Here is a 27,037-nt window from a genome sequence, read left to right as displayed (position 1 = left end):
TCTTGAAAAAGTAGGAGGACTCCCAAATCCTGATCAAAACTTACTGTAAGTCTACAGTTACTGAGGAAGTGTGGTGCTGGCTTAAGGATAGACACATGTGTCAGTGGAATAGAATTGGAGTCCAGAAATAAGCCCTTGCATTAGTGATCATGTGATTTTTTGCCAATAAAATTCAATAGGAGAAAGAATAGTATTTCCAAAGAGTGGGCCAAATGAATATCCACATGAAAAAGAATGAGGACAGGCCTCTACTTACACAGTATACAAAAATTAATCCAATGGATAAAAGACGTAACAGTGGCGCCTATAAAGCTCTAAGATAAATCTTTATGACCTTGAATTAGGCAATGAGTTTTTAGATATGACACTCAATGAAACAAAGAAAAAATAAACTAGCATACTCAAAATTTAAAGCTCTTATGCTTCAAAGGACACTATAAAGGAAGTGAAAATATAGTACATAGATTGGAAGAAAATATTTGTAAATCATTGATAAAGGCCTTGGGTCTAGAATATATGAAAACTCTTATATCTCAATTATGAAAAGGCAAACAACCCAACTAAAAATGGGCAAAGATCAAATAGACATTTCTTCAGAGAAGATATACAAATGGCAAAAAAGAACAGGAAGATATGGCGAACATCATTAACTGATAGGGAAATGAAAAAAGTACAGTGAGATATCACTTCACACATTAATATGGCTATACCAAAACAAGATACTAACAGGGTTGTTGAGAATGTGGACACATGGAACCCTTAAATATTGCTGATAGGAATGTAAAAAGTGTACAGCTGCTTTGAAAAATAGTGTGGTATTTCCTCAAAAGATTAAACTGAGCTACCATCTGACCCAGAAATTCCACTGCTAGGAGTATATCCAAGAGAAACGAATACATATGTCCAGTTTACACAAAAATGTGCAGCATTATCCATAACAGTCAAAACCGGAAACAACTTATATGTCCATAAACCAACGGGTAAACAAAAGGTGGTATATTTAGACTTCAGAATATTATTTAACTATAAAAAGAAATGACAATTATATATATTCATGTTGAATATGAATGTACCTTGCAAATACTTTGCTAAGTGAAAGAAGCCGTCACAAGAGACCACATATTGTACATTCCATTTATTTGCAATATCCAGAATAGGAAAATCCATAGTGATAGAAAGTAGTGGTTACTTGGGCTGGGTAAGGGAATGATGGGGAATGGTTGAGGGATGATGATTAGAGGTACAAAGTTTCTTTTTTAGGGTAAAGAAAATGTTCTAAAACTGATTGTGGTCATGACAACACAATTCTGTGCGTCTACTAAAAACTGTGAGCTAATCCAGTTACAGATAGATAAATTGTATGGTGTGTGAATTATATTTGAATAAAGCTGTTATTAAATTAAAATAATTCTATGCCCTGTGGACAGTCAAAGCTTTCAGAAACCAAGTAGGCTGTGAATTGTCTTGGCATGGGAGTTTTATCCTCAGAGTCTCCTTCAGTGCCAGCTCCTGATTCAAAAATTCTGACCTGGTTCTGCAACATATTGACCTAGAAATGATACTCACTCCTTTGCTGAAGTTCCACCCTCCAGTCCATCCTTCCCCTTTAAGAAGCACTCATGATTTTCTTGTAGATGGGGCAGAGAGACAGAGGAAGGGATGACATTAGAGAGCAGCGCCTTCAGGAGCATCAGTCATCTTGGGTATTAGGGTGCTTTTCACCCACTTCTTAATTAGGGGACCTTCCTTAGCCTTCTGCACCCCTAGTTCTCCTACCTCCCGGTCTGCCACAAATCAAATACCTCCCAAGCATCTCCAGGCAGAGCTGTTTAAAGTCAAACATCATTTGTGGACACAGTTGCCCCTTGCATGGCCCCGGAGCTCAAGTTCCACCCAAGTTTATCAAGATATTTAACAACCACACAACAATAAATAGATCCCTTAAGAGGAATTTTTCCTGTTCCCCACGTGGGGAATGGGAGCACAGACCCCAGTTACTTCTTGTGTAGGGTTGGGGGTATAGCTCAGTGGAAGAGCACCTGCTTAGCGTACAGTAGGCCCTAGGTTCTATCCCCAGTACCACAAAGCAAAGCAAAACAAAACAAGCCTCCCAAATAAAAACATGAGGCTATTGTAAGAGTAAGGTGTAAGACACAGGCTTGAAAACCTTCTGTCCTTTCCCAGTGGCGGGAGTGGAGGGTGAGGGATGGAGCCTAGGAGCCCCCTTAGCCTGCAGGGGCTGAGGATGAGCGTGGAAGCCGTGGAAGCCGTGGGTTCGGTGCGCGGAGATGGGAGATGGCGGGCCGGTAGTGTCGGTAGCGGTGCGCGCCGGGGCGCGGGTTCAGGACCGAGCGCCACAAGGCTAGAGCGCAGTGTCGGACGCTGGGTCGTGCGGCGCCCCGTCACGGGAGTAGAACTCGTCGATCACGCTCTGCGGGATGCGCTTCAGCATCTCCTTGGGGAAGATGCGCAACAGCTTCCAACCCAGGTCCAGAGACTCGAACACCGAGCGGTTCTCGTAAGGGCCTGAGGATGGAGCGGGAGCCTCAGGGCTATGTGGGGGTGGGGTGGGGTGGGGTGGGTTGCGGGGCGACAGGAAGGTGACTTAGTCACCGCCTCAGCGCCAGAGAAGCCTCACCCTGGTTGATGAAATTCTTCTCGAACTTCTGCAGGAATTCCAGGAAGAGCAGGTCCTCGGAGGTGAGCGCTTCCTCCCCGACCACCGCCTTCATGGCCTGCACGTCCTTGCCGATGGCGTAGCAGGCGTACTGCAGGAGGGGACAGAGACGGCCGCTGCCACCGCGGGCTTACCACGCAAGCCCACGCGAGCCCATGGCCCCCCAACCTCCCCTTTGCGGGAGGACCTTTGCCGGGATTAAAGCTTATGTCCAGATGGGGCTCAAACTTGCAGCTTCTGAAAGGAGATCACCCACTCCGCTGCCCCTCTCCTCCTTACCAACTGGTTGGAGACATCTCCATGGTCCTTTCTTGTCATGCCCTCCCCAATGGCAGATTTCATCAGCCGTGACAGAGAAGGAAGCACGTTGATGGGAGGGTAGATCTGGGGAAGCAGAAGAAGGCAGTGGCAGACTGCAGAGCCCAAACTTTCCTTTCCTGTCCATCTACTTGTCCCCTACACCTCGGTCCCCACATCCCTGGTTCTGAGGAGACTCCTCAATCATCCTACAGAGAAGTGAGTGGCTGCACCCCTCTCTCCTTTATTTCCCAGATTCTAGGGCTTAGATATGCAGGTACACAGGTAGCCTTTAGGCAAGACGGTGGGGGGCCAGGAAATAACATGACGTTAGTTAATGAAAGGCTCACTATTTGTGTTATTTGTACAAAAACCAGGCTGAAGCTTAATAGTAGCTGTAAAGAAACAGCCTGCCGGTCAAGAGGAATAAAAAGTCATAGCCTTTAAAGGACAGCTTTTAAAATTATTAATATCATTATTTGTCTGTACTGGGGTTTGAAATCAGGGCCTCTCTCTTGCTAGGCAGGTACTTTTCCTTTTGAGCCCCACCCCACCCCTTTTCGCTTTATTTATTTATTGTTAGATATGGGTCTCTGGCTCTTCCCTTCTCCTTCAGACCATCATCCTCTTTCCTACCTAACCCTCTTAAAGTAGCTGGGATTACAGGCATAAGTTACTACATCTGCCCCCTATGAATGGATCAGACATATTTTTTAACCCTTTGGCACATTATTCACAATCTACTTGTGTCAGTTACCCCTTGGTTTCTGTTCACCAAAGCAAATAACTGGAAAGAGAAGAGAAATGGTGTTAATTTAGTATAGATACTTCCTACATGCCAATGTATTTTGTCCTCAACAATGCATCGGTACGGAAAGTACTGTAATTCCCAGTCATAGAAGAGGAAACCTAGGCTCAGAGAGTTGGGAAAACCCAAGGTCCATAGTCGGGTGGGCTGGATTCTATGTAGGCTGTGAACCAGTCTTTCCAGTGTGTTTCTTCTGTTTGGTGTTGGCCGGGCACCTCCTCATTCATGCACAGGGGTTAAGAGTGAGAGCAGAAGTGGGGAGGGAGCAGCTGTACCTGTCTATTATGCAGCTGTCTGTCCACATAAATCTGTCCCTCTGTGATGAAGCCTGTCAGGTCTGGGATGGGGTGGGTGATATCTACAAGAAAAAAAAATGCACTGGCCTCAGAGTGGTTGGGCCCAGGTCCCCACCCACTTGGGGCCACCAGGGTTCTGTTTCCCTCTCGAGAGTGATGGGGTGGGGGTGAGGGTGAAGAAAGGAACAGAGCTAGTGTGCACAGCTGTACACAGCTGCATGCGGGCTCTCTCTATCTCTCTCTAATGTCTTCGTGGGAAAAGGGTGGAGGGGGACTCTGGAGGGCAGGGGACTGTGGGGAGACTACCATCATTGGGCATGGTGAGGATTGGGATCTGTGTGATGGATCCACCCCGGCCCTCCACACGGCCCGCTCTTTCATAGATGGTGGCCAGGTCTGTGTACATGTATCCAGGGAAGCCTCGGCGCCCGGGCACTTCCTCTCTGGCAGCGGAGACCTGCAATATCCATAAGCATTGGGGGTAAGAAAGGAGGTCAGAGGGAAAACTAGGAAAGGTTGGTGGGAAGTTCAGTGACTCTGAGGACTGGAGGGCAGGGCGGGTGGTGGTGGCAGGAGAGGAATGGCCAGGCTGTGACTGAGCCCTGGAACTCACATTGGGGGCAGGGCCAGGTAGGTGAGTTTCCTTCTTTTTCAGGATGACCCCTTGCAATGTGAAAACTAAGAAGAGACAGGAATGAACCTGACCCCCCTCGCCAGCCAGCTCACCTCTCGCAAGGCTTCTGCGTAGGAGCTCATGTCAGTCAGTATGACCAGCACGTGCTTCTCACACTGGTAGGCAAGGAATTCAGCAGTGGTCAGTGCCAGGCGTGGGGTGATGATTCGTTCGATCCTAGAGGTGAGGCATGGCTGGTGTTTGGAGGGCCTGGAAGCCCACACAACCCCAGGGATGAGAGCAAGGGGACCTGGGAAGCTGATGTGTGCACAGCAGCAAAGGAGTGGATAAAATGAGCTCCTACTCCCAGCCCTCAGGTCAGGGCCAGTTACCAGAAGTGGGCACTCTTCAGCAAGTCTGGTAGCCCTCACCTGCTGTCTGATAGACAGGGACAGATGCCAGGAGAAGAGTTGCATGGGAGAGGTCCAGGGAGGGCCAGAAGTGTCTGATGACAAGAGTGCCTTGTCCCCAAGGGCTGAAGATGAAGTACTCTCATGTATCACCCCATGGATGGTGGGAGGGGCACACACAAACAGTTGCTCTAGCTCCATCTTACCCCAGGGCACCCTGTGCTTGGGTCTGCTGGAGTACTCTCATTTTGTGTCCTGAGCACAGTGTGCCCTTCCCATGCCAGGCACTCCTGAGTACCCTTCCTTTGGATCTGGGCATTTTCAGTCCCCAGGCTCTGGTCCTTTGGATCTCCTTAGTAATGTCATTTCAGCCTCCAGAATTCTGTCTTAGTTTTTGAGGTAATCAATACCCAGTATAGTTTATTAGAATTTTGTTTTCGTCTACTTGATACTAGATTTAAACTTCCACTTTCTAAACTTACAAATCAGGTTTTATAAGTAAGTGGCACAGGCAAACACTATCTTTAGGGGTGACTTTGTGGAAGTGACCCAAGGATGACGGGCTGCAGGTAGCTGGTGAGGCTGTGGTCTGGCTCCCTGTGTCTTTTAGTGGCCTATTCTTAGCTCTTTCGAGGCCTCAGTTTCCCCATCTGCACAACCAGAAGTTGTTCTCCCAGCTCTGGCCCATAGCTGTGGTTGTGGGATGCCCTGAGCCTTGGTGCGCTGGGTCTTGGAAGGGGGCAGGGCCTGCCCCCCAAGGGCAGGCTGGGCATGGGGAAGGCTCACGTAGGATCATTGGCCAAGTTCAGGAAGAGGCAGACGTTCCCCATGGTTCCATTCTGCTCGAAGTCAGACTTGAAGAACCTGGCTGTCTCCATGTTCACCTGTACACACAGCAGGGAAGGCTGGAGGTGGAATCCTATGGCCTGAGTGTAGGACCTGTTCCCTCTGAACTCTCCTCAGGAAAGTCTGTGGACTGGCTAACAGTCACTGAGGCTAATAGTCCCTAGAATGACCCTGGGGCTTGAGAGGGCCTTGTCAGGTCCCCCAAACAAGGTCAGACTTCTTCAGGTCAAGCTCTGCTTTGTGCCATCCCTTGTCCTTCCCTGGCCAACTCCTGCCCTATCCAACTCCCTGTCCTCCCCATGGGTCCTCTGAGGACACACAAAGCTGCCTCGTCTCCCCAGGTTCTTTCTCTGGGCCACCCCTGGCCTATCTTATAGCTGCCATGGCCTTTGTTCACTGAGGCTACTCTCACTGCTTCTGTCATGTTCTTTCCTCTGCTACCAGACTGGCCTGGATTCTGACAGTTTGTCAAGGAGCAGGATTGTGGCTCCCTCATCAGATCGGGTTGTGCCACAGCCCAAGGGAGACAGGGCTGCCTGCTCACCACTTCCAGAACTTGCTGGTCCTTTTGACCTCTCTTACCCCCATGGCTGCAAAGACAATGGCGAAGTTGTCCTCATGATAATCCAGCACAGCCTTGGATTTCTTCACCAGCCCAGCCTGGCGGCAGATCTGGGCAGCAATCTGAGGCAGAATGGGTCAGGAGAGAGGCTGTGGGAGCTAAGGGCAGAGCCAGCCCCATTGAGCACCACTGAGGATGGACAGAAAATTCCCATTTGTCTTCCTCCAAAGACTTTGGTAGGGAGTGTCCAAGCTCAGATAGGTGAAGGGGCTGCTCTGGGTCTACATCCTTTCTTAGGATGGGGGGTCCTGTTCTGTGGCTACTAAAGGGCTGAGGGTGTCTGTCATTGTGAGCAGGGCAGAGTACAGATGGTCCCAGTGAGCAATGGCCTGAGCACAGGTTAAGATAAGTTGGCTTAGGGAAGTCAGGTCTTTCAAACCCCACATCTCCCACAGCCTTCTGGCCTTCTGTGGGCACAGAGTTGCCCCAGGCCTCCAGTGTGTGGGGCTACCAGACCACATGTCCCAAACCAGAATCTGTGTATGTGTGTGGAAGGGTAGGAATGCTTACGCTGTTGGATCACCCAGACAGACCATCTTGAGGAAGAGCTGGAGCACTCAGGAATGGTGGGAAAAGAGTACTGAGAAACCTGCTCTAAAAGGAAGCGGCTATTCATGCCTGGTAGTGGTGGTAGAGTAGGTATGGGGGAGGGAACACTAGGGTGGGGTGAAGAGGCTGCAGCTCATAGAGCAGGGCTTTTAACACTGGGGGCTACTCAGAGCTTTTCTCAGGCCAGTGAGTGCCCCACTCACCCAGGGCAGCTTGAAGTCCTGCTCCAGAGCAGTGACACTTGCTGTCTGTCAGGTCTTGTGCAGTCCTGAGTCCCTGAACCTTCAAGGGACACCTGTCAGTCTGGATGTTAGTGATTTCTGCTCTCTGCTTGGCATAGTAGCTCTCCTTGATGGTCCAGTAATCCGGACCTTGGCATATCCCTGCCCTTTAGTCATGTCTACTGGCCTCACAGGCTCACCTCATTGTGGGGGAGCCCAGCTGCTGAGAAGATGGGAATCTTCTGACCGCGGGCAATGCTGTTCATGACATCAATGGGAGAAATGCCCGTCTGGATCATCTCCTCTGGGTAGATGCGGTCATGGGGGTTGATGGGCTGGCCTGGGAGGAGGCGATCATGGAACATGCTCAGGGGTTCCAGCCCTTCCCTGCCCTCTTCCAGCCCTCTCCAGAGCAGTGCTGTTCAACAACACTTTCTGTAGTGGCAGAACTGTGCTCTAACTGTACTGCCCAGTGTAGCCCTAGCCACATGTGGTTATTGCGTATGTGAAATGTGGGCGTCAAATGAAGTTTTCTTTTTCGTCGTTGTTGGTTTAAGTTCAAACAGCCACAGGTCCAGTGCTACCTTGGACAGCACTGTTCTAGAGCATTGGAAGAAGGTGGCAGGAACCCAGGCTGAGGAACACTTGAGCAGAGATAGCCCTCCCCACAACTCAAGCACTTGTGTTAGGTTCAGAGGGTCTGAAGGTGACTCAGAGCAGATGTGGGTACACCTGTTGAAAATGTTTGTTCTATGCTCTGCCATCAACTTTCTGTGTGTTCCTGGGCAAGCCATGGACTATACACCTCCAACGCCTTCAGGAAACTGACAGATTGGGGTTGGAGGATTCAGAAAGCCTCCACGAGGATGTCTAGGAGCCTGGGAGGGGCAGTGTCTGCTGCTGCAGGCCATGCCCGCACAGCTCTCAGGGCTGGGTGTGTGAAACTGAAGGCAGGAGAGGGATGACCTGTGGCACATGCAGAACACTGCAACGATGATGACATTTTATAGGAGCTAGACAGGGCGTGCTGAGGGCAGTATTCAGGGTCAGTGGCAAATTTGAGGACAGATTTGCTGTCACATCACACCTGATCTGCCTGCTAGTCTGACTGGCCCTAAGGCTAGCACTAGTCAGTCACCCTGGCCTATGTCAGGGTAGAACTTCCAAGGGAAGAATGTCAAAAATGATGATTGGGGGTGGGAATGAGAGTAGGGAGGCGTTGGAGGAAAAAGTCCTGAAAGCCATCCAGAGCCTCCACTCACTCACCATTGATATCCAGAAATTCCTCTGCCATGACCACTGGCCCTTTGTCAATGGGTTTGCCGGAGCCATTGAAAACCCGACCTGAGAATGGGCAAACAGTATAGGAGACGCTCAGGGTCAGTTCAGTCCTGGCTCTCTCGCTACTCTCACCCTCTGAACCACCACCATCTCCCCCACAATAGCCCATTGCCCTGTGTGGGGTTCAAAAGACCTGACTTCCCCAGGCCAACTTATCTTAACCTGTGCTCAGGCCATTGCTCATTGGGACCATCTGTACTCTGCCCTGCTCGCAATGACAGACACCCTCAGCCCTCAGTTACCGCAGGGAGAGATCTACAGCAACTGTTCCCCTAGGAGTTTCCCTTTCTCTCTTGGAGACCTTTACAAAGCCTTGGCCCAGGTCAGTGATTCTAATGAGAGAATTCTGGGGCTGGAAAGAGGGAGGATCAGGCTAGATTTGGCAGGTCTTCAGATAAATTTGGGGATATGTAGGGTTTAGCAGTCCCCTTTAGAATGATCCCAAATAAAGTAGCTACTGCTATACTGGCAGTTTATTGAATCTGCTTTCCTCATTGAATCATTGAACATTTGTTGTATGTCAGGCTGGGGTCGGGAACCAAAGAGAACCTCTGGCCTCAAAGAGCTCACAGGAAAGACAGATGTATAAACAGGGAGTGGTGCTTGGTCAGAGAAGTTGGGGTGCGAATGGCCCACCCTGTTCCTTACCCAACATGTCCTCTGACACTGGAGTCCGTAGGATGTCCCCTGTGAATTCACAAGTTGTCTTCTGGGCATCAATCCCAGAAGTCCCTTCAAATACCTGTGGGACAAAAGATAGCTACTCTGATAAGGGGCTTGCTGGAGAGAATGGTGGTTCCCACTCCAGGCACTCTCCGTGCCCAGCTTTGAGCTGATTACTCTCACAGAAATAGGTCATTCCCTGTACTCAGAGCTTAAGACAGTGTTGGAACTTTGTGAGTTCATTCATTAACTCACTCAGCCAGCATCCCATGGACACCACTTACCTGAACAATGGCCTTGGTTCCAGCCACCTCAAGCACTTGGCCACTCCTCTGAGTCCCATCAGGGAGAGTGAAGTTGACAATCTCAGCATACTGGGCAAACTGGCAGGTGAAAAGAGCAGCCCAGAGTGAAGTGAGACCAGAGACAAAGCCCATGTCACCTCCTCCATCCCTCCTTGATTCAGTTTCAAGCTTCTATCTGTTCTGTTATGCCCAGACACTTGTGGAAATGAACTTAAAGGGCTGAGATGTGGACCCTTGGATTCTGTTTGGGAGGGAGTATACCTGGGTGTTTAGAGGCAGGGAATTTAGAATTGGAAGACCAGGTTAGGATTTAAGCTCTGTCAGTTAGCTGTGTTACCTTGTGGGAGTTGCTTAGTGACTTGAGCAATTCATTGCATATTTAAGACATTAGCTCATGAGTCTTAGTTTTCTAATCTTTAAAATGATGGTGATAATACTAAGACCTACCTCCCAGGTCTGCTGTGGTCAGGAAATGAGATCATTTGGGTAAGTCATTAGCCTGGTGCTTGGCACCTTGTGAGAACTCAATAAAATGGAGTAGCTATTGTGGTCACCCAGATCTCCTGGAAGGCATAGAGTTTCTGCTCCTGTGGACTAATGGGAAGCACATTGACAAAGTGCTTTCCTCTGTTCCTAGGTGTCTCCATAGTCTTTTCCTAACTCCAGGACTGGGATTGATTCATGTGTAATGAATCAGGGGCTCAAGAATATTTTAAAAAAATCAGACTAATATCAAGAATATATAAAGAACTCTTATAACCAGATAATCAAGAAGTTATATCAAAGGATTGGAGAAATGTCTATTTCTACAAAGAAGATATAGACATGGTCAATAAGCACATAAAATGCTCAATATCATTAGCCATTAGGGAAATGAAAATCAAAACCATGATAAGATATCACTCTATACCCACTAGAATGGCTATAACCAGAAAGGCAGATCATAACAAATGTCGTTGAGGTTGTGGAGAAATTAGAACCCTCATTCACTTCTGGTGGGGGTGTGTGTGTGTAAAATGGTGCAGCCACTTTGAAAAGCACTCTGGTAAGTTCTCAAAAGGATGAATATAGAGTGACCCTCTAAGCCTCAGCAATTTCATACCCAAGAAATGAAAACATATATCCACATAAAAATTTCTACCTGAATGTTCATAGCAGTATTATTCCTAACAGCAAAACAGTGGAAATGGCCCCAATGTCCATCAACTGATGAGTGGACAAATAGAATATGGGATGTTAAAAGGGCTGAACTCACTTTAAAAGAGTGATGTTTATGATGTGGGATTTATAACTCAATTAAAAAAATTTTGTCAGGACTAGATATGTAGGTAGAGCTCTGACCTAGGGAGTCCCTGAGCTCCACAGTCTTTAGCCCACATCTAGGGCAGGCTGCAAAAAATTGGTTCCCAGCTTCCAAACTGGCTCTTTGAAAGAACCAGTAGAATAGACAAATAGGTAACACTGATTAAGAAAACAGAAAATCCATGAATAAATAACTTGGAATTCAGAACCAGCTATGCTGATAACATTTAAGATAATTAAAAGAATTATGAACAACTTTATACAATATTTGTAAGAATTTAGGTGAAATGAGTGAAGTCCTAGAAGAATATGACTCAAACCAAAACCAATTAAAAGTTAATAGAAATCCAGAATAATCCTATAGTTTGTAAGATATCAAATAAATAGTTTAAGGTCTTCCCACAAAAAAGCACCAATCCAGGTAGTGAATTTGAATGATCAAGGAACAAATAATTTGAAATTTACTTAAGCTCTTCAAAACCTGGAAGAAAAGGTACTGTAATTAATTCATTTTATGAGGAATGCATAACCTTGATAGCAAAATAAAATAATTATGGGAAAATTGTAGGCAATTTCTTTCATTAACATGGATACAAAAATCCTAAATGAAATATTAGCAAGCCAAATCTAGCAGCAAGTAAAAAAGACCAAGGTACAAGTCAAAATAATAAAAAAATGAAGATAAATACACACATATACAAAATACAAAATTAAAAAGACCAAGTTGTTTTTCCAGTAATGCAAGGTTATTCTAATGTTAGAAAAAATGTATTAATGTAGTTTATCTTATTAATGGGTTAAAGGATAAAAATTGATCATCAAAGATTTTTTTGGAAAAAGTTAAAAACTTGACTATCATTACAAACAAAAGCAAACAAAATGGTTCCTACAAGTCAAGGAATAAAAAAGAAATTTCTTAATTCCTAAATGAACCTGCCACATCCAATGATATGATGAATAAAGCATTCCCTTTAAAACTAGAAACAAAACAACACCTGCCACCATTACTCTATTCAGCACTGTGTTGGAGCAACTAGCCAGTCAGAAGAATAGAATTAAAGTAATAAAAATGGAAAAACAAAATGAATCAAGATAAGAAGGAAACAAAACTATCATTTGCAGGAAAAGTGGATGGAACTGGAGACCGTGTTTAGTAAAATAAGCCAGTCCCATAAATACAAGTATTGGATTCAGCTGGGAGGAGTGGCTCAAGTGGTAGAGCTCCTGCCCAGCAAGCATGAGGCCCTTCATTCAAACCCCAGTACTGCCAAAATAAATAAATAAAATTTTGAAGTATTGCATGTTTTTTCTCATGTATGGTATCTAGGGGGGAAAGGACTTGAAAGTAAAAGGGGCTGTTAGGGATGTGGAAAAGAAAAGGGGAAGGGTGATAAGAGAAGGGGGAGGGGGATAAGAGAAGGGGGAGGGGGATAAGAAAGAGTAATAGCGGGGTGAGTGTGATCAAAGTACATTACATGCATGTATGGAAATATCACAATGAAACCACTTACTTTGTACTATTAATATATGTTAATAAAAATTCATTAGGTGAAAAAAAGCCCTATCAAAATGGAATAGGTAATTCCCAAACCCCAAAATGCTTGTGCTGGAAAGAAAAACAGAGACCAAATTCTCTTATTAAAATGGATGCAGAAATTCTATTTACACTGTTGTTCAGTCTAATCAGTGTGTCAAATAAACATGTATCAATAAATAGGGTTTGTTCTAAGAATTCAAGGCTAGAGCAATCAACAATCAGGGAATTTGCCAATATTTGACAATTTAGTTCATAATAATAGGGTGTTTGTCAACAAAAAATAACCAAAAACCCCCTTAAAAATAGAAACCCCTTATATAAATAGAAGCATAAATGTCTTTGATGAAATTCCCAAGGCAGCTGCTTCTCATGCAGTTCTATGTAAAAGAAGAATGAGCGGAAACTGCTTGAGAAACTAACTTATCAAAACTAGCATCAACATCCCTATAAATGGAGAAATGCTAAAGCCATTTTCACTTCTAATAAAAATCAAAATAGAGTTACCTGTATCACTATTGTTCCTTAGTATTGTTTTAAAAGCTTTAGTTTATATAAGACAAAAACAAAAAACAAACCAATAAACATAAATTGAGAATGTTCTGTTTTTTTAAGGGTGGTGGTACAAGGAGGCTGTACTTTTTTTTTTTTTTGAAAGTGTCAGAAAGGCCGTGGAAATGGTCCAGATTACAGGAAGGGAAAAGGACATGATGACGAAATGCAATACATAACCTGGGCTGGATCTTGTTCTGGAGGGAAAATGCTATAGAAGACCGTATTAGGTCAGCTGATAAATCAGAATAAGGTGGTAGATTAAAGTATTGTATCGGTGTGAATTTCTGAAGTTGATGATTATGTAAGAGAATATCCTCATTGTCTGGAACACACATAGGAATACTGAGTGTAATTTAACTTCAAAAGATTCAGAAAAAATCATGTACACACATTGACAGACACACACAGAGCAATAATAGAACAAATGATAGAAAATGTAAATAATTTAATATGTGGATAGTCTTTGTACTATTTTTATTTTTGCATAAAACTAAAGTCGAGTGGAGAGGGGGGAATTCAGTGGCAGACTGTTTGCCTAGCATGTTTGATGCCCTGGGTTTCATCCTCAACACTACAAACAGAAAACAAAGAAAAAAAACCCTGAACTTACTTGTTTCAAAATAAAAGTATGCCAATGTAAAAAGAGACATCCCACCCTTACTTCCAGATGCTATTGTAAATCTAGAAGCATCTAAGAGGCTCTGGTTAACACACACACACACACACACACACACACACACACACACACACTCACACCCCTACAAGGATGAATTGGAGAACTTGGCTATAAGATAAATTTATAAAAATAATTTTTTTCTATTCTAATGGTAACCTTTGTAAGAAGCAATAGAGAAAAACATTCCATCCACAATAGGGCCCAAACCCATAAAATATGTGATCAGGCACAAAAACAGAATAAAATCTTATTGAAGAACTTATGAAGAACATAAAACATAGACAAATGAACAATATTTTCTTCTAAGACAGAATGACTTACTATAATGAAGACATGAATCCTTTAAAAATATACAAATTAAATCTACCCTATGAATTATTATTTCTTTTCAAATTTAATAAAATGCTCTTAAAGTTCATATAATTATCTGAGAATAGGCAAAAACAGTTAAGGAAAGATCAGAGACAGAGGATTTGTCTGACTGGATATTGAAACTTGCTATTAAACACTTACTATGAAGTTACTAAAGTGAAGCAGTGAGTTATGGTAAAGTCCAGTCTATCCCACTGCATAGAACAGCGAGCATAGAAACAGATCTCAGATTTTAAAGAACTATTATAAAACAAATGTTGCATATTAATTCACAGTAAAAAAAGAATGATTTGAACAAATATTGCTAACACAACTGGGCCTTTATTTCGAAGATAACCACATGATAAACACAAATGCATCACAGACACAGAAAAAACTTGAACATAAATCTAAAACAATGTTTTAAAATACTGGGAGAGTTTTTCTTCTTTCCTTTTCCCCCAGAATAATACAGTTGAAAGACAGATGAGAGATGTCTTTAAGCAAGATAAGGAATGCAGAGCCATAAACTACCAAAAATGGAAATATTTAATTGCATAGACCTTTAAGATTTCTGTATGGCAAAGACACCATAAACAAATGGAGAAGCAGAAGATGGTTTATGGAGGATGCACGGAGAACTCCCACAATTCAATATGTAGAAGGACTTTAGGAGAAGGAAGAGAAATACAAACAGAAAACAGATAACCAACTTTCCTAGTCATCATGAAAATGCAAATAAAGCAAGACAGAACTAGTTTTTATCTGGTTGGTAGGCAGAATTACAGGAGAGAACATATTTGGTGCTTGCAGGGATGTTGGTGGGAATATGAATTACCGCAACCCTTCTGAGCAAGCCACCTTGCCCCAAATATCGATTCTCTTTCTCTCTCTGTCTGCTAGGTATGGAACCTATTGCCCTGTGCCTGCTAAGCACACAGGTGGTTAGCTGTGCATGACCAGCTGCCTTGGGTTCTTAACCACAAGAGGGAACCCAAGAGCAGCCATGGTGGTGGTAGTGGTGGGGTGTGTGCTGGGGTAGGCGGAGAATGAGTTGTACAAAAAAAATCCTGGTTTCCTTCCCTCTTCCACTTTGGGCCTGTGTCTCTATCTGAAACCGTCAGTGGCCTCACTGATTGTCACCTCCCTGGAGGTGAAGGTGAGCTCTTGACATCAGGAGGGAAATCTCTGGACTGCATAGGCCAAAATAGACCCAAAAGAAATTAGGTAAAGGTCAATAAAATTAGGTAATGGGATGATACAAAGTTCTTATTTTTATGTGGGAGGAGATAAGGGCTAGTACACTGTGTGTCCCTGAGGAATGAAGTTAGAGGAAATGAATTTTAAATAACATAGATCATTCTCAGACAACAGGAGGAACTGTCAGGTAGGTATAGAGTCTGATATCCTTTATGAAGAGAATGGTAAGGTGTGTGTGTGTGTGTGTGTGTGTGTGTGTGTGTGTGTGTGTGTGTGTTCCCCGGTTCATACTGAGCAAACCTGATCCTATCAGGTCTTACTGTTGGTTACTGTTAGTAGATTGCAGGGAATGGTGATGATTCAGTGCAATCCGTCTTCTCTGACCTCTTAGCCATCAAGGGGCCACACACAGGGGAGTTGCTGGGACCACGTGAAGGACTAGGAAGTTCTTTTTTTTTTCTTTCGGTACTAGAGTTTGAACTCAGGGCTTCACGCTTGCTAGGCAGGTGCAGTTGCTCTACCACTTGGGCTGTACCTCCATCCATTTTTCTTCTGGTTATTTTTGAGATAGGGTTTCACTTTTTTCCAAACCTAGCCTTGACTGCAACCCTCCTATTTTACACTTCTTGCCTTGTTGAGGCAAGTGTATCTATTGGTTGAGATGGGGATTTCATGAACTTTTTGCATGGGTTGGCCTTGAACCTTGATCCTCCCGATTTCAGATCTTAGCCTCCTAGTAAGGTAGGATTACAAGAGCAAGCCATGGGCACCCAGGAGGACTGGGAAGTTCTGAGGAAGCCTGCCAAGATTTGCCCAAGGGAGTGCTGACCACCAAAGCTTAGTTCGTCTACAACAACCGTGGCAATGCCAGAGCTCCTCTTTGGAAATTGTCTTCAGGACTATTGCACAGTCTCTTGAATGCAGCCTTAAATGTTTGGGATCATCTGTTGGATAAGGTGGATGCTTACTCTAACTCTTAAATAAGGACCCATTTGAATTGTGGAACACAGGAGTTAGAAGATTGTCTAGATCAGTGGTTCTCAGAGCATGGTCCCAGCCACAGCAGCAGCAGCATCTGAGAACTTGTTGCTCTCCGGCTCTGTCCCAGACCTGCTGCTTCAGAACTTTGGGTGGATCCCAGCAGTCTGCACAGTAACAGGTTCCAGGGGATTCTGATGCATGTTCAGCTTAGAGAATTGGAGTTGCAGTGAAATCTCTCCAACCTACTGCAGGCACATGGATGTCTGATATCCAGATTCCTCTTTAATGCTTGTGTGTGAGTTTGAGAGAGTGTGAGCGTGTGAGGGTGTGTTAGTATGTGAGGGTGCAAATGTGTGAACTTCTGAAAATGTATGTGATCACATGTGGGTGTGTGTGTGTGTACCTGAATTTGTTTTCATTTGATCAGGATTGGGGCTGTGGATGTCTCATGATCTAGGAGGGTCAGTTTTACGCTCTACAAAAAATCAGAGTTTTAGACTTTTTGGGGTCACAAACCCCTGAAAAGTCAGATGAATTAGTGGAAACTCCCCCTAAGAAATATACATGAGTTTGCATACAATTTCAAGAACTTTATTTCCTGGGCTAAGAATCTCTGATCTACATGCAATTCTTCCCCAATATATTTTTCCATTTAAGGATGGAAATAGAAAGAGTAATTGCCTGTGTGAGTTAATGTGGGCAGAAGGTGGCGCTGTAAAGACAGAATTGTAGCATTTTGCGCAAGACCTGTGGAAGAGGGAAATGGGTGGGCAGTGGAGAGCCCGGCATAAGGTGCCTTTGCCTTCCCCTGTACTCTGGAATACAGCACACTATCATCTATGAGACTACAAACTACCTATTGCTTTCCTTTCCCTGAAAGCCCAGGGCTCTCTGGGTACCTTTGACCACCAGTTATTTTTCTCTGCCAGAGTTTCTAATGCATCTGACCACCACAGAAGACTAGGTCTGGGGAGCTCACTCTGGTTTCAGCTGAGAAATGAATGCCTCCACAAGTCCCATGTAGAATGACAGGTATGGTGGAGAGTATGGTGGCATGGAACAGGGGGACAGGGGATGGCACAGCAGGTCAGTCAGGCTTCTTAGTGTTTCTGCATTCCATGCAAAGCTATTGCTGGCTATTCTCAGGGAGACTAACAGTACATTCATCTGGTTTCATCCTCACAACAGCCCTATAATTTAATAGATGAGAGAACTGTGGTCTATAGTCCCAGACAGATAGTTCTTAAACTTCAGGGAGCATCAGATCACCTGGAGGGATTATGAGAACAGAACATGGTTTCATACTGTCAGTCTGAGGTAGAGCCCAAGAATTTATATTTGCAATCTGTTCCCAGGTGGTTCTGAAGCTGTGGATCTAGGATTGACAGGGAGCTATTAGAAAATAGTGGGATGGAGGCCAGGCCTATAATCCTAGATACTTACGAGGGTCAAGCTTTTAGACCAACCAGGGCAAAAACTTCTCAACATCCCAATAAAAAGCAGGAGCATAATGATCCAGGCATAAAAGAGAGGCCCTATCTGGAAAAATAACAAAAACCAAAAGGGCCAGGGGCATGACTCAAGTGGTAGAGTGTCTGCCTGGCCAAGACAAGCTATTATTATAGCAATTTAGATCTAAAAACCAAATCATGCTCCTGTCACAATTTAAATAATAAAAGTGTCTAAAATGAAAATGAGTAAAACCAAAATTCAAGAAGTCTATTCTTCATGGCTGGTTATTACATGCCTGTAACTCCACATACTTGGGGGGCAGAGGTAAGAGGATCTCTGTCTGAGGCCATCCCTGGACAAAAAAAAAAAAAGTCTGGGTATGTCTGGCTCAAATGGTAAGTGCTTGCCTAGCTATCACAGCAAGTGAGAGACCCTGAGTTCAAACACCAGTACCATCAAAAAAAAAAAAAAAGTCTGACTCTTCAGACTCCTTGACCCCAGTGGGTGCACATTTAACTACTCAGCCACATTTCTTCCCAGGACAACTCTTACACTAGTGGGACAAATAGCAGTGTCCACCTGAACATGGACACTGTGACCTAGCAATGAGTGGGTCTGATTTCTTTAGTATAGTTGGCTCAGGTTCTTATAGGTCCATATCTAGGCTGATATTCACTCATTCATCTATCACAATTTACTGACCTTTCTTTTGAATTAATGTATATTGAGTATCTACCTTGTCTTTCCCATCCTCCTCCCCTCCCTCAGGAGACGTGTGACCAGATCATGACTCAGTGATTCAAAGGATGCTACCAATAAGAATAGAGAAAGTGGAGAACAGAGAGTGGTTCTGTGACAAGGGGGCTGGGAGAAGCAAACAGGAGGTGATCCCGTATCTCTGAGGATGAGTCAGGGAAGGGAATGGGGAAAGGGTAGTGCAGGAGATGCAGGGAAAGTAAGTGCTACGGCCGAGAGACATCTAATGGCATCTTCATGCAGAGACAGGTGGGTTTTCTAAATAGAGTGGGTCTAGGGAAGAGAGTAGCAGAGGCTGTGAGGGGAAGGCACTGGGAGCCCTAGGTGAATGAAGTGGGGTGGAGGGGTCAGGTCTGAATGGCTGCAGGTGGAGAGAGGGTTTGAGGGCACCAGGCTAGGGCCCAGAGACCAGAGCCCTAACAAGCAGCAGTGGAAGGGACTGCTGACAAAACATGGGCACTGGTGGAGAGCAGGGTCCAGAATGAGAGGGCTCAATGGTGGCATTCAGGTTTCCAGTTAGCTCGCCGGGGTTGGGATGGTAGGCTGGGGGACTAAAACTGGCCTGTGGAGGGAGGGTAGCAGTGTGATCTTGGACATCTATGGGGCTCTTTATGACTCAACAGTACCAACCCCAGGACTCAAAATACTGTAGGTGTCTGCCCGTTCCTCTACAGTTCCTGGGGGATACAAAATAATCCACATCCACTTGCCATCTGTGGAAACCACTTAGTTCTTATCCTCATGGCTGGTTCCGACACTGAAATGGTCCAAAAGCCTTAGGAAGCCATCAAACCATCAGGCTCATGAGAAGTATTAGCTGGCATTGCTCAGCCCCCTCCTCGTGATCCCTGTGAGAGCCCAGCCTTTGAGAAAGTCAGGTACAACCACTTTACTGATGAAGGCATAGTCACCCTAGGTCTGCCATCACTCAGGGGTAGAAGCAGGCTTCCCAAGGCCCAGAACTGGCCTCTGTAGGGTGTTTGTGGTTTACACACACACACACACTCAAGGCAGGAGGAGGAAACTTCGGCTGCTTAGATGCCTGGGGATACAGAGAAGGAGCATGTGGGAGTGGGCGACAGGGCTAGAAAGAGTAGGTTAGGGCTGGAGGTGTAGTTCAAGTGGTAGAGCACCTGCCTTTGAAGCATGATGAAGCCCTGAGTCCAAATCCCAAATTACTAAAAAATCCAACCAAACAACCAAACAACTGAACAACAACAGAAAACCCCAAAGATTATGTCGGGCTGGGAGTGTGGCTCAAATGGTAAAGCACTTGACCGTTAAGTGCAAGGTCCTAGGTTCAATCCTCAGTACTGACAAAAAGAAAGGACGGAAGGAAAGGAAAAAAAGGGAAGGGAAGGGGCATGAGGAAGGGAAGGAAAGGAGAGGGAAGGGAAGGGGAGGGAAGGGAAGGGAAGGGGAGAGAAGAACAGGCCCATATGGATGTCCAAGGGAAATGTGGATGAAACCCTGTGAAGGGCAGGGGAGCCTTGAGGTTTGGCCTTGGGGCCAGGAAAGAGGCAGAATAGCCTTACCTTGACCTGGTCCAGTACCACCAGGGGCCCATTGACACTGCACACGGTCCTATAGGCTGAGGGAGGGAAGAAGTGGGTGAGGGTCTCATCAAAACACCCCCCCACACATGTATTCTGTCTCCAGAACACACACACACACACACACACACACACACACACACAGAGGCATCCTCTGCCTTCTCTCCCTCTATGCACTCCCACCTCCTCCTCTCCAGCCTGGGCCATCAGGGTCATTAGCTGTGACAGGGCCAGCCACCATTGCTGTAAGGGTCATGGCCCTGCCTGCGGGGCCCCTGCTGCCTTGGACACCTGCAGAAGGCGGGGGTGGGGGGGTGGGAGGGGTGGGGAGGAGGGCAGAGGCCTCCTTAGAGACCTCCCTAGTCCAGCTGAAGGCCTTCTCCTCCTGATGTGGCTTCCCCTCTGGCCTCAACCCCCAGCTCACCCACTTCTTCCTCTCTGACTCACAGCATTTCCAAAAGCTTCTAGGCCACAGCTGTGGCGAAGAAGTGCTCTCTTCTGCTCCTCTCCAGGCATGAATTTTTCTCCAGCCACCTGACATAAGCTTTGTTGAAAGACAGTGTACAAGGCTGTCACCACCAGGCCCTAGCCATGTCCTAGCATGGACTCCTGGGCTCACTGGGTGCTCTATAGGGGAGGGGAGAGGAAGGAGTGAAAAGGAAGGAGGAAGAAATGTCCATAGACCTAGTGGCTGGAGAGACCCATAGACGGAAGTGAGCTCAGCTTACATGGTGGGATTAGCTTAGACATCAAGAAAAACTTCCAATGTTGGTTGCAGGGACTTTGGGAGAGGCAACCATGAACTGGCAGCCAGGATGCTTACCTTTAGTTCTGCCAGGGGCTAGCTGAGTGACATTGGGATGGTCCCTTCCCCACAGTAATGGGGTATCCTAACCCTTCCCTGACAGTCAAGATGAAGGAACTTGGCAAGGGGGAGTGGGTGGGGTGAGGGAGCTGGGTCCTGCACAGTCAGCAGATCTCAGGGGTGAGGAGAGGAAAATGGGTCTTGGAGGGAAAAAATCACAGCCCAGGATCACAAGGCATGCTTGTGGTGGAGCCTGGACTGGGATCCCACTGGGGCTTTCCATCAGGACCTCATGCTTCTGAGCATGCCTGGCCCCAAGCCACCCTGTGCCGAAGGGAACCCAAAATCCCTCACCCACATCTTCTCTGGTCCAGGCCTCTGTGGTCCAACCCCTTATGTTTGTCTGTTCTGAGTTTCTTTCACAGGACATGGGCCAGGAAGCCAGACAGGGCAAGGTGATTCTTGCACAGAGCTTTTCTAGGGCCTCCAAGTGTAAGGACTATTTGCAAAGCTTGAGGCCTGAGGAGAATGCAAGGAGATCTGTTCTGCTTGGGCTCTGACCAGAACAGAAGCAGACTCACAATTCCTTGTCCCCAAACCTACCTACAGACCCACTGCACCACAACACACAAGGCTGCCCTCATTTCCCATGAAGGAGGTCCTGACTTCATCTTAGGCAGTTCCCTCCCCTGCACCAGGGTCCAAGATCTAGAGAAGACTCCTACTGGGGCAAAGTCCAGTGCCTCCTGCAGTGTACCCATCAATCCAGGCCTCATATCACCCATCCTCAAAACTGCTTCCTCAGTTCAAATTCTTGGTCTCTCATACATGGTTTCCAACAATTCTCTTTCCTTCTATCTGTGCCTCAGCCTCCTCCACTCTGGCTTCCATGACCTGCCTTCTCTCTAGGTCACCAATGGCCTCTGAATTGCTGCATCCAGGGTGACCTGACATATTCCAGTGGAGGCTGGGGCACTGTCCTATTCTAGAGAGGCCTCATTCTCCCTGCTTCCTCCACATCCAGGCTGCTGCTCAGGCTTCTTGGAAGACACTGACCCTCTGTGACACCCCGCAGCTCCTTCCTTCTCCCTCCCCTTTCCCTAGGAGATCTGCTTTCCTTCTTCCCTCCTCCTTTCCTTTCTTCAAGCAGGACTGTCAAATCTATTGGATGAAATAAAAATAACAAATCAAACATGGAGTCTACAACCTAAAAGAAGGGATAGAGAGAAAATAACATAGTTATAAATAGCAGCAAGTTCTAAAAAGGAAGAGAACAAGAGGGAGCTCAGGGAAGGAAGTACCTTTTGGGAACAGCCTTCCCAAAGGAGCCTTCAGGGGCTAAGGGGAGCTCTCCAGCCAGCCCCAGGGGGTTGGGGAAAAGGGTACATGTAGCAGAGGGGAGCAGCTCAAAGGCAAAAGAACTTTTCACTCAGTGCCTTGGAAATCAGAGAGGGCAGTGTGGTGACATGCATAGACTGTCTTCTGAAGGCAGGAAGACATATAAACCCTATGAGAGCAGGGATGTCCTCTTCAGTGCTCTTTACTGGGACCTGTCTCTCAGAACAGAACCTGCATATGGCCAGACAGCCTGTAAATACTTGAAAGAATTATGGGTGGCAGTAACTGCTTCCAGCAGCTCATCTGTATGTCCTACATCAGAAGCAATGCATGCTCCCCCACTTTCTAAGTCTCAAATCAAAAGAGGATCCTGTTGCCTAGCCCAAGAGAGCATAGCCCTAGCTCCTGCCTGTGACACTAGAGGGAACTGAGAGATGAGATGAGAAAGAGCTGGCATAGTGAGTAGAGACCTCCAAGGAGAGAGGTTGGGAGACCAAACCTGGGCCTCACCTCCCCATTCTAGGAAAAAAAATCACCAAGCAGCCATACATTCCTCTCCTGCCCACACCCACAAGGTGTTTTGATAAAACTGCCCAGATTTTAAGGACTGTGGAGAGCAAGAGCAGCAGGTAAGCCCAGCAGAGGCAGGAGAGGAAGCAGGGGCTGAGCTGGAGGGACCTGCACGTTTGAGGAAGAGCTGGCATCTTGCAGGCCCCATAAAGAAAATTTCAGACTTGCCAAAGGGGAAGAAAGATGAGATGAGAGAAGGAAGCAGCGAAGCTGGGTTGAAAAGACATGAGGTGGGTGGGCCAAAGTGAGGGAGGTATGGGAGGGCAAGGGGCCCTAATGCCAGAGAGCCCCAGGGAATCACTTCCCATTTCACTGCCTCCTGAGACAGGTCTTTCAACTTTCTCCCTCCTCTCCTTCCCAGCCTTGGTCACATGAAATCCCCATTAACCCTGACACAGAGCAACTCTACCTGGAAGGGAAGCCTCCTCTACTCTGGCTTCCATGACCTGCCTTCTCTCTAGGTTATGGGCTTAGAGGATCCCAAAGGTGCTGCTTTGGGAGGAGCCCAGGGGCTGCTGCTAAGTGAGCCTTCCTCTGGGAGTCTGGGTGGAAGGTCTACGCCTCCCCAGCCCTAGCCACACAGTGACCATCACGAGGTCTCTGTCTCTATCTCAGCACACCAGCCTCTTCTGTAAGCCACCTTCCCAGGTTTCAGTAACCCAGAGCCTGGCTCTAGGTAGAATTGAGAAGCCAGAACTTTCCTTGCAGAAAACCCATGCATGTGCCTGTTTCTCTTCAGCCCCTGATTGTTCACACCTTTCTAGATCTTGCCCTCAACTGGCTCCTGTATCCTCCTCAGGACCCTCAGCATCCAGACTAGACCCTAGCAGAATTGTGTCTCTCCCCTAACACAAGACCAGATATTTTCTTAGAGCTGTCTAGTTTGGACACAAAGTGAGCTGTGTTCTTTACTAGCAGTCAGGCTATTTCATTGTGCACAGCCTCACTCTGATTGTGTTTATTGCAGAGAGGCAAACTAAGAAATTTGACTGATTTCTCCTAAGATGCACCACAATTCAGGACAGTATCTTGTGGCACTCAGGGATTATAGCCAGCGCCCAACCCCTGGGATGTCCCCCTTGACCCTGGAGAGGGAAGGGGGGGATTGGAGCTGAAGGCTGAGGGCTCTGCAGATGACCTGAGGGGCACTCCCTCAATGGGCCTTCCCGAGATTTAGCAGTCACTCCCCTCAGCTGCTCTGTCTAACCCCTCTCCATTGTCCTAGCTGACACTTTGGGTTGTGCTTTGGGCTGCAGGTTGGAGAAGTCCCCGCTCCCCCCACCTCCCTGCTGCCTTCACTGTCAAAGGCCCAGCAGGGCTCCTGTGTGGCCCACTAATTAGTGCAGGCCCAGCCACACCTGTAGCGTCTAGGAGCTGAGGCAGGCACCCAAGCGTGAGGCCAGGGTGGGGGCAAGCCTGGGGCATCAGGTCTTGGGGAGGGACAGGAGGGTCTAGAAGCTGGGGTCCTAGAATCTGCCCAAGACCCTGCTGGTCTCCAGTATCTTTGGCGCTCAAGCCACTGGATGTTCTGGCCAGGCTCCATCCCTCCAACAAGGCTGCCAGCTTGTCAGTTCAAATCTTTGCCCAGACTGTGCCTCCCTGTCTCCCCCAGCCTAGCATCTTCTGCCCTGGTGACCAGATGAGACTGGGTGCCTCCTCTTCCCTTGGTTGCCAAATCCCTTGGGGGAACAACTCCAGCTCTGTGGGGCAAAGGGACCCTTCTTTCTCAGGATGTATATTGTCCCAGTGTCACTCCTTATTCTGACTCTACCCTCCTTTCTGGCCAATTCTCTCCCTCAGCCACTGAAGTCAAATCACTCTTCTCGCCTTAGTTGTGAGGAGTCCACCTTCCCCTGGGAGCAGAAGGTTACTCAAGTTGCATCTGAGACCTCTTGGTCCCCCATCCGTCCTCCTGGGTTCAGTTTCTGGAGTTCTCCAGCCTGGGAGAGCACTTAGAGTCCCAGGGTTGGACCAGGCAGGGGGAGCTGGCAGAGAGGGACACTGGTCCTGCCTCCAGTCTAGGGAGGATAGCAGTGCTGGGGGCTTCCAGACCTCCCTTGTCCTATTCCTGTCCCACAGTTGCCCAAGGAGGATGGAGGAGAATGGAAGGCACTGAGCCCCTGAGGGTTCAGAAGCACACTGGGGAAGTCAAGCCTGCTCCTGGGGTAGGAGGGATGTCCTCTAGTCCCCTGGAGTATCTTGTGAGAACACTCAGTGTGCAGCAAGGTAAGGGCACCGGCCAGAGTACAGCCTGCAGGGGCCCCTCCTCTGACCTTGACTCTGGGTCAGCTGTGAGCGGTGAACGTGTTCACCTGGGTGGGGGTCACATGGAGCCATCAGACAGGATGCCTGTGAGAGGGGGGAACACTGCCATTCCTGGGTTGCAGCCAGGGGCAGAACCTCCTGGCAGTTGACTGTAAATAAGGAGCTGGCTGGGAGGGAACTGGCTAGAGGCTGCTCCTGGCCTGCTTCTTCCCCTGAAGGAGAGGCATGCGGGTGAGGTTGTGCCCACAGGATCCCTGCAAGGGCACATTCCAAGAGAAGGAAGGCAGGGCCTGTAGGATCTGACACTCCCCAACCCCATGCAGTTCTCCTGTACCCACAGGTGGGGGACTGGCCTGCAGGTGTTGGTCATCACAGAGGTCAACCTATCCAGCTCTGGCTCCAGGCATGGGTTCTGGACCTAACAGGGCCATCACTTGCTTATTTCTGGGACCTGGTGTCCCTAGCTTTTGCCTAGGTGGAATCTGGACTCCGATACTCTCCTACCTCCATAGGGCAGGGCCTATGGGGCTCCTTGAGAAGCCCAGTCCCACCTGACTCTCACCATTTCTCCCTAACTGGAATGCACTCCACCCTCCTGTCTCAACCTCAGCAGGTGCACATGCAGGGCCTGCTCTGTGCTCTGTGTTGCCCCCTCTCTGTTCGCTCCACCTCTATGGGACCGAATAACTTCAGAGGCAGGAAGGCAGAGAGACAGAGAGTAGGGGTGGCTGTGTCAGGCTGGCTACTTCCCCTTTCCCTCCCACCCCTATTAGAGCCTCTGGCTCTGCTTAGCTGGGGCTAGCCAGGCTGGTTTACTCCAGTGAACTGGGCTGTCTGAGAATTCAGCAGGCCAAGGAGAGTGACCTTGGCCAAGGAGATTGGGGCAGAGGGGGGGTTCCCTTTGGTTCTCTGGACCTTGCCATGTTCTCTACCCCAGACATCTAGACTTGGTCTACCCCAGCAGAACAGAAGCAGGAGCCACACACAGGGATGCCTTCCCAAGAAAGTGACAAGTGCACATCCAGCACCCATAGGCATATACATGCTCCTACAGCTGATACTTTACCCCAACAGTATACACACACTCACACACACACACACACACACACACACATACACACACACACACACACACACACCACTCAGGAAAGCAACATTGGTCTGACTACAAGCTCACATGTGCTCTCTCCTTGAACACACACACATCCAAGCACTCCTGTACTCCCATTCACCCTGTGTGTGAAGCACACACACGCTGTCACACATTTCCTCCCCCAAGTGAAGGTAGGATCAAGCCCCTCCAGCCATGTGTCTACATCTGCTTCTGCTCACAGACACCCTCCCATAGGCGGCACATACAGTAGGCAGCCATTGGCACGACACATAAGGAACCTATTTCCTTACTCTGAGGTTGCTCACATACTCAACACTGTCACACAGGGCATCCCAAGTACATTTGGGATGTACTCAGGCTGAGCATTCTGGTGCACATTCTTCACATGCACGCATGAATATTCACAGGGGAGCACGCATACACACTTTCTGGACTTGAGGTTTTAGGCAGGATCAGGGTGATGACAGCTAACTCCCCAGCTCTCTCCTCTGTGGTAGCCTGGGCTGGAACCTTCATCCTTCCACCTACAAAGGTGATCCTTGTGCAGGCTGCCCCACTGCCTGACTCCACTGGACCGAGAGCCCTCTTGGTCAACCCAGGTGTCCATCCTCTTTTTTTGAGGCAAGAAACAGGGGTCCCAGCCTCCCACTCCAGCTCCCCACCCCAACCTCACCACCAGGTGCTCATACTCACTGACACGGGGGTGGGTAATGTAGTTTCGGGTAACTGCCTGCATATGCTCTTGGGCTATGCCTGGGTCACAGCCACTGCCAGGGAGCCCCCCAGGCGTGCTGTCTACCTTCATGGCCATGGTATGTGTTGGCCTGGGAGTAGAAGTCTGAGCAGGTTGGTGGCAGCTATAGGACTTCAGGCTCAGCTGGAGCTGGAGTGGCTGTCTAGCTTTTGCCTGTGGCCACTCCACCCCTTACTTCCTTCT

The 27,037-nt window shown here is 47.5% G+C and overlaps 1 protein-coding gene across 1 annotated transcript; it reads right to left on the bottom strand.

Moving 5' to 3' along the window:
- Positions 1–1,120: 1,120 nt before the first annotated feature.
- On the bottom strand, positions 1,121–27,037 carry Atp6v1b1 (ATPase H+ transporting V1 subunit B1). Its single transcript, XM_074049928.1, has 14 exons — positions 26,794–27,037; positions 19,991–20,046; positions 9,628–9,726; positions 9,329–9,422; positions 8,606–8,683; positions 7,540–7,679; positions 6,530–6,631; positions 5,888–5,985; positions 4,805–4,928; positions 4,385–4,535; positions 4,058–4,140; positions 2,957–3,061; positions 2,639–2,768; positions 1,121–2,526 (listed from the first exon to the last, which is right to left on the bottom strand). Exons 1-14 carry the CDS (start codon positions 26,909–26,911, stop codon positions 2,363–2,365), a joined length of 1,542 nt encoding a protein of 513 aa, XP_073906029.1. The 5' UTR covers positions 26,912–27,037; the 3' UTR covers positions 1,121–2,362.

The sequence above is a fragment of the Castor canadensis genome, chromosome 12 (genome assembly GCF_047511655.1).
Source record: "Castor canadensis chromosome 12, mCasCan1.hap1v2, whole genome shotgun sequence".
NCBI lineage: Eukaryota > Metazoa > Chordata > Mammalia > Rodentia > Castoridae > Castor > Castor canadensis.
Note: the sequence above shows the minus strand (reverse complement) of the source record. Positions and strands in the feature narration are given on the sequence as shown.

Coding starts and splice junctions, on each gene's coding strand:
- Atp6v1b1 (XM_074049928.1), bottom strand. CDS start 26,911: ATGGCCATGAAGGTAGACAGCACGCCTGGGGGGCTCCCTGGCAGTGGC. Junction 3,062..4,057: donor GACAGCTGCATAATAGACAG/GTACAGCTGCTC, acceptor CTGCTTCCCCAG/ATCTACCCTCCCATCAACGT. Junction 2,527..2,638: donor GAAGAATTTCATCAACCAGG/GTGAGGCTTCTC, acceptor CTCCATCCTCAG/GCCCTTACGAGAACCGCTCG.